This window comes from Hordeum vulgare, chromosome 5H, assembly GCF_904849725.1.
Source record: "Hordeum vulgare subsp. vulgare chromosome 5H, MorexV3_pseudomolecules_assembly, whole genome shotgun sequence".
In the NCBI taxonomy this organism is placed as follows: Eukaryota; Viridiplantae; Streptophyta; class Magnoliopsida; order Poales; family Poaceae; genus Hordeum; species Hordeum vulgare.
Genome location: NC_058522.1, coordinates 526,696,628 through 526,703,544, shown reverse-complemented (window position 1 = coordinate 526,703,544; position 6,917 = coordinate 526,696,628). Strand labels below are relative to the sequence as shown.

The 6,917-nt window shown below is 47.3% G+C and overlaps 2 protein-coding genes across 2 annotated transcripts; one reads left to right on the top strand and one right to left on the bottom strand.

The window, feature by feature from the left end:
- On the top strand, positions 1 to 1,754 carry LOC123452219 (protein NDH-DEPENDENT CYCLIC ELECTRON FLOW 5). Its single transcript, XM_045128834.1, has 2 exons — positions 1 to 1,357; positions 1,462 to 1,754. The coding sequence occupies exons 1-2, from the start codon at positions 191 to 193 to the stop codon at positions 1,651 to 1,653; spliced, it is 1,359 nt and encodes a 452-aa protein (XP_044984769.1). The 5' UTR covers positions 1 to 190; the 3' UTR covers positions 1,654 to 1,754.
- An 84-nt stretch (positions 1,755 to 1,838) lies between these two features.
- Positions 1,839 to 6,530, bottom strand: LOC123452221 (PHD finger protein ING2). Its single transcript, XM_045128835.1, has 8 exons — positions 6,351 to 6,530; positions 6,182 to 6,253; positions 5,758 to 5,948; positions 4,940 to 5,003; positions 4,545 to 4,807; positions 4,384 to 4,422; positions 3,152 to 3,270; positions 1,839 to 2,178 (listed from the first exon to the last, which is right to left on the bottom strand). The coding sequence occupies exons 1-7, from the start codon at positions 6,394 to 6,396 to the stop codon at positions 3,169 to 3,171; spliced, it is 777 nt and encodes a 258-aa protein (XP_044984770.1). The 5' UTR covers positions 6,397 to 6,530; the 3' UTR covers positions 1,839 to 2,178; positions 3,152 to 3,168.
- Between the last annotated feature and the right edge of the window lie 387 nt (positions 6,531 to 6,917).

Sequence of the window (6,917 nt, the reverse complement as noted above, 5' to 3'; positions counted from 1 at the left end):
ACATGTAAGACTTATCATTTGAGTTTCAGATAAAACAAGCATGTCATGTCAGTCCTTTATTTTTAGCGCACTTTTCATCAATAAATGCCATCCTTTGGATCTGGATCATGTGGCTCTAGGGGCGTTCGCTGAGATATCACCGCCAGCAAACGTCAGCTAGTTAACACTAGCGTTGTTTTATATCAGAAAAATGAAAAGAAAAACGATCCAAAATATCGAAAAGAGGAGACACACAAAAATCTCAAAGCCGAAGGAAAAAAAAATTGCAGTGCAGATAAGGCTACGGCTACCGCAGTGCCACTCGCCAGAATCGTCCATGGCGTTCCGCGCTCCAACCGCCGCCACTCCCCATGGCCATGCCACTCCGGCTCCTCTCCCGAGCTCATGGAAGCATGGCGCCTTCTCCGGCTCCTCCAAGCTAAGCGGCAGCGGCGGCGTCGGCGGCCAGGCGGGGCGGCTCGCGGGTGCAGCCCATCGGGTGCAGGCGTTGGCGCCGGCGACGGCGTGGGCGGCCTTCCCTCCTCCCAACGCGGAGTACCTGGCCGCCGAGTTCTCCGGCCACGGCGTCACCTTCGAGGCCGTGGGCGACAGCTGCGCCGTGAAGATGGCGGTGCGCAACGGCAGCGCGGCGCACCTGCTGCTGCCCAGCGGGCTGGTCACGTCCTACAAGCCGGCCATGTGGCACGGCGCGGCCACGGAGGTGCTCCACACCACCGTCGGCGAGGGCCCCGGCGGGCGCCCCGTCATCCGCGGCGGCGTCTCCATGGACTTCCGGTGCGCGCGCGCCGTCGCCGCCGGCGGGGACGCGCCGCCGCCGTCGTCCTGGTCGCCGGGCGGGGCGTGGTCGCTCCGCGACGTGAGGGGAGGCCCGACGGGGTCCATCTCGGTGGAGCTGGTGTCCGTGGAGCCGCCGGGGAGCGGGGGCGGGGCGGAGGCGAGGTGCGTGGTGACGCTGCAGCCGGAGGCGCTGGCGTCGGAGTACGCGGTGACCAACGCCGCGTCGTCGCCGTCGGCCGTGGCGCTGTCGGGCGCCGTGTGCAACCACCTGCGCGTGAGCACGCCCGACGCCACCTACGCCGTGGGGCTCCAGGGCTCGGACTACCGCGGCAGGGAGCCGCTGCTGTCGGAGTTCAGCATCCTGCCGCCGGACTACTACGCGGCGCCGTCGTCGTCCTCCTCCCCGCAGCCGCGCTGGGTCAGCAAGGGCCTCGACATGCTCCTCTCCGGCGGCGGCGGCGGGGGCGGGCGGGGGGCGCCGGAGCCGGACGGAGAGGAGGACGACAACTACAAGCACCTGACGGCGGAGCTGTGCCGGGTCTACCGGCACGCGCCCAGGGAGTTCACCGTCATCGACAGGGTACGTAACAACAAATGCAAAAGCCGAATGAAGGATCACAAACTGAACTGAAAACCTGCTCGAATTCTTGTGTGTTGCATTCATTCATATTAATTTGGATGCAGGGCCGGAGGAACTCGGTTTGCCTGAGCAGGAGAGGGTTCGAGGAGCTGTACGTCTTCAGCCCAGGATCCAAGTACGAGTGGTACGGGAAGTTTGCCTACGTGTGCATCGGGCCTGCCATGCTGGAGCCCGTGGTGCTGCCGCCGGGAGCCACGTGGCAAGGGGCGCAGTGCATCCGCAACCCAAACCTGTAGATGTATCACATCATTTGTAGATATACTGCAGCAACAATACTATTGCTCGTGAGCAAGAAAAAACACGTGTGAAACAAGGAGATCAGTAGGCTTTGCAGTTATGGACAAGATAATAATACAATGTGTGCTGGAGAAGTGCAGATGCTGCTGCACCTTCAGCTCAGCAGAGGAGATTGCGGTACCGCTTCAGATAAAAACAGTTATAGCCAACAAGATCAAACTAGATGGTTACAAGGTTACAAATATCTGGAACTATGAGAGGTTGTTTGCAGCGACAAGGTACAACAACAGAACACGCCCAGCGCTTTTATCCTTCTCCAGATAAAATAGTTGCGTTCTCTCCAGCATATACATTATTACCAAAAATAGAACACACTGTTATTAAGGAAACGTTTCCTTTTACAAATCAAAAGATGTACCATTTGGTATCCTCCTATCCAAGAAAAGCTTCTGAGAGCCTCATGTTGAAGAGTCGGGCGTGTTGGGGAACGTCTGGGCCAACTGGAACCGCTCGCCTCATCAACACTGGCGAGCAAACGTTAAATGGTTATTAGGGGAGAAAGAAGCTTTCTTAAAACGACCCCGGATTTATCCCGTTAACAAGAGGCTGACTTCAAGGGGCGTTACTTGAATGCGACTGCAGGTACATGTGACAAAAGCATGCGACGATTGACTACCAAGGAACTGCATTCCAGTCATGGGCTATTAGATTTTGAAGAGTTTGGTAAAAAGGATTGTCATGTGGGTGTTCTTCTCAATAGCTTGTCTTCATAATTATAGGGCATTTTATGTGAAACTGCAGCGGGTGTTGCATATAACATGTATGTTGGTTCCCATAAAAAAAACATGTATGTTGGTTTACAATCATGATTCGTTGATATGTCTCGGGATAAGTTCAATTCTAGTTGTACACTGTCGGTGCCTTGGGTCTGTTCTACAAACTTCTCCTTTTGCTTATTTGGCGCCATACCCTTTTTGGTGCACCTGCTCTCCCCACATGCTACATGTAAAAAAAAAGGACATACCCAGTGCTAGAAGCTCCCACACCAGGTGGGGTCTGGGGAAGGATTATACGAGGCAAGCCTTACCCCTGCAAAGTGCAATGCAGAGAGGCTGCGTCGAACCCAGGACCTCTTGGCACAAGTGGGGAGTATTTCACCACTGTGCCAGCCCTATCCTTCCCCCACTTTCTACATGCAAGGTTTACAAAACTGCAAAATTTAAAATGTGTGTGTTGGGGAGGGGGGAGGGGAGGGGGGGATACTTGTAGGGTTATTTCGAGGTATTGAAGGACTAAGTTAGATGGTTTTCTGAAAAGGAAAGTTTGCACTAATAGTAAGGATTTATTAATTTGCAAAATTAATACAGTACTTGCTTAGAACACGGTTATAACAAATTCACATTTTATACAGGAAAATGAGCTGTATTTAGCAATTTATTTGATAAGGTAAGCTAAGTTTTCTGCAGATTTAAAGCGGTTGGTAGTATTGCCTCTTACCAATTTAGGAGAACCTCTCATTGAAGATTCCTGCAAGTTGGGCAAAACCATTTCCCTTTGAATCTTGTTTCTGGTGTCAGACCAACACAAGAGTAGTGGAACCATTCGCCTCCTTCACACTGTTGGCAAGCATATAAAATGTTAGCAAACGATAGAGATGGATGACGTTCATATAACAAACACAAAATGTAAATCAGACGATAACAAGCATCGGCACTTCAAAAGTGATAGTGCTAGACACTACTTTGTAGGGCTCCATTGTGCCTTTTATCTAATGTTTTTCCTTTGGTGATTGCAGTTTCTAGCATAGACCAAAGGCATTGCACATGATCATGAGGATTGATACACCAATATGATATACGAGCATGAATTGTTAACAAATGTTTCTCTTCAATCTTGGATGATTGTGAAGGTTTCTTCATCTGTTTTACGAATAGTAACCGGTGCATCAGAACAATTCAGAGTCCCAAGCTAACATTACATGTAGATGTAGAGTCGTATTCAATCTGAGAGGCCACAGTGGGTTTGTATTGCAATGAATACTTGGCAGATATTTTTGATAATGAATAAAACTAATAGAACAAGGCGGGGTTTTGTACAATGAAATTAATCGTTATTTGCCCTGAGGGGGGATACTGGTGATAATGAATAAAACTAATAGAACAGGGTATCAGAAAGGTACTAAAATTCTGTAAACAGTACCACTAGGCTTGAAGGCTATGCTATGACTTAATTATATGAAGGAATTCCTTTAAACTGTACCAGAGGAATTAGAGTGAAAATTCCAACGCATTGACCACTAAGTCTATTCCACTGTTAGTTTGTAAAATGCAGTACCAACTTCTAATTCCTCATGTTATACAACATCTGGAAATTGCAACAAGTTCTCGAGTAAGCAAGCAAGCAAGCATATACATTGCCAGGCCCGATGTTACATCCTAGTGACAAGTGTAAAACATAATTGTTCAAAAAATAGAAAAAACTACAAGTAAACAGTGAGCACATAATCCTCATTCTGGATGACAAGTAGAAAAAACTACAAGCATGAGATGACCAACCACCAGTCCAGCCACAACATCATTGTTAGAAAAGCAATAGAATAAGTTTGGAAAGCTCTAAAACATTACTTAGGCCTGATTAGGGTAAATATTAGTAATTTACAACACAAAAGCCAAACTCCCATAAATAACTAAGAAGATAAAGCATCACTACTTAGCGCCATAAAAACTTACATTTTCATTGTCACAAGCAATCATATCACCATATGAAACCTGAAAATCAATTAAAAATAGGAACATATTTTCAGCAAACATATGAGATAAATGCTCAATGTAGATATTGATGCAGATGCAAGCACCGTGAATATTAACATATATCAATTTCAAAAACTTACCTGGTGGCATATACAATATGTCGGCTCATTTGGATCAATCATTTGATCCACATCCATAGATGCAACGGCTTTCTTGTTGCTGCTACCTGGAGGGGGCATTAAATCGAAGTCCATACCTCTCTCCCTATCCCTCTCCCATTCCTTCTCTCTGACAAACTTCCTGGCTGCTTGGGGTGTACTAAAACTGGACCTCCGTCTTTCATCCCTGCCACCCGCTGGCATTGGAGGAAGGATATGCGGTTCGTCTGGAGGTATTTTTCCTTCTGCAAGTAAGAGAAAACAATCAATGTTCTTTTTGAGGAAAAATTGAAGACGGCATCTGATATTCTGTTTGATGAAGATTTGATGATGGATTCCTAATCAACAGCTAAAAAATATGACATCAATGCTTATACCTTGCTTTAAATCTTCTGCAAACTGGCCTAGGTCTTCATCAAGACGTTTGATATGGCTCTCTATCTATATAATAATGCCAAAGATAGCTAATAGTTAGATATCCATAACAGAATTAACACTGAACAGATGGGATAATACCAGAAAACAGTGCAGCTGTTTGTAGATTGGTATGCATCCTCGACTACTTCTGTATTTCTATATTGGGAGAGTGAGTTGACATTGCTAATTGCAGAGTCAGGTTTGCATCTTGTGTTACGCTTCTTGCTTCAATATGACAATTTAGCAACTGGGTCGTACATCACATGAGTAATACCAGGCTTTACATATTAGTGAATATGTCATCACATATTAAATCTAATTCCATGGTGCTGAATAATTTATATTAATTACTCGGTATTCTGCCTATTTTGTCTGTACAAAGTCTGAAGTTTGAGTACAAAATGATCAGGTTGACCTGGGAGTAGCAACCAAAGAGTAACTAAGATAACCAGCAGAAATGAAATTAAATGTATCAAGGCAGTAGGCGTTAGCGACATTTCCATCAGGGAGGAGAACTGACTGATATTCATAGGTCCACTATATTGCAGGACCACAAGTTGAAGGAAGGAAGCAGAACCAGGCTAAAAGCAAGCTGTCCTACGAAGTTTGGACTACCGGACAAAATGATCAAGTTAGATCAGGGGGTAGCGACCCTGGAGTAACTAATATAACTACCAAACAAGACATAACACATATAGACGCACTAGTTAAAAGTTTTGTAATCCATAATTCTTTAAGCTACAGGACAACTTGAAGAAAAAGTGGAAGGAAGCAGAACCAGGTCATAAGCTTGGCGTGCGAGCAACACTTTCTCCGTGCAGAGACTAAGCGCATTGTCCTGGCTATTTTCAATATCCCTCGTCATCTTCTCCGAGGCATTTTCATCATGCACCACGTTTGGCCTGTCGAACCCATGGGATGGCACCCCCAGGAGATATTTGATCTGCCCTTTAGTCTGGCCCAAAATTCCTGCATCACAGAGATATATAAGACACAAAACCACCCAACAAGCTTGAGAAACAGCATCCACCATCATGTACAACAGCCAGTCCTCTGTCACTCGCGGGACTATATCTCGGGGTCGGCAATTAAAGCATGGACAGATTACTACGGAGTCAGGATGGAAAGCAAAATTCATTCTCCACAATGACTTCTTTTTTATCAGATTGTTCAAAATCGGCTTAGAGTGGCAAAATCATCACCATGGGCCCTCTCGTCGAGCTCGTGCATGGTGGAGAGGATCCTCTGCAGGTCGCCGGCCAGGGTGCTCGAATCTGCGGAACGATACGGAAGCCGGTAACAAGGGCAAAAGGCCCAAAAGCACCCCGAATGGAAAGGAAAAGGGAAACAAATCGGAGCCGGCAATCTCACACTCCAAGTAGTCGTCCACGTACACGCCGGTGCGAGCAATCGCCATGCCGAACAGAAGGGGGGGGGGGTGCTTTCCGCGGCGCCCGGCTGGGTCCGATCCTGCGATTTGGGGATTAGGGTTTCGGAGGAAGAAGACGAGTGGGGAAATCTCGCCAGGAAGAGTTTTTTCCTGTGGATGATTATTACGTCATTAATCTCGTTATAGGAGACGATTTGCACGGGCCACTGAGCCACTGGGCCGTACGATGGAAGCCATGTATGTCCGTAATCCCCAACCGTGGGCTCACTCTATATTAAGGCCCTGTTCGGAGACCCTCCGCTCTATAGCTCCGGAAGCGGAGCTCGTGGAGCTGTAGTTCAAATTAAGGGAGCCGCAGTCTCCCAGCTTCACAGATTCCAGGAGCTGGTGGATTACCGAACAGGGCCTAAAACTGGGGGCCTCCGGATTTTTAACGGGTGTTTTCACTGATTTGTTGTGATTTTTTTAACTTTTTCAAAGAATATCTAATGCGAAAGTATCTTCTTTACCCGGCTAATCCGACGCTAGGCATTTGTCGCCTCAACCAC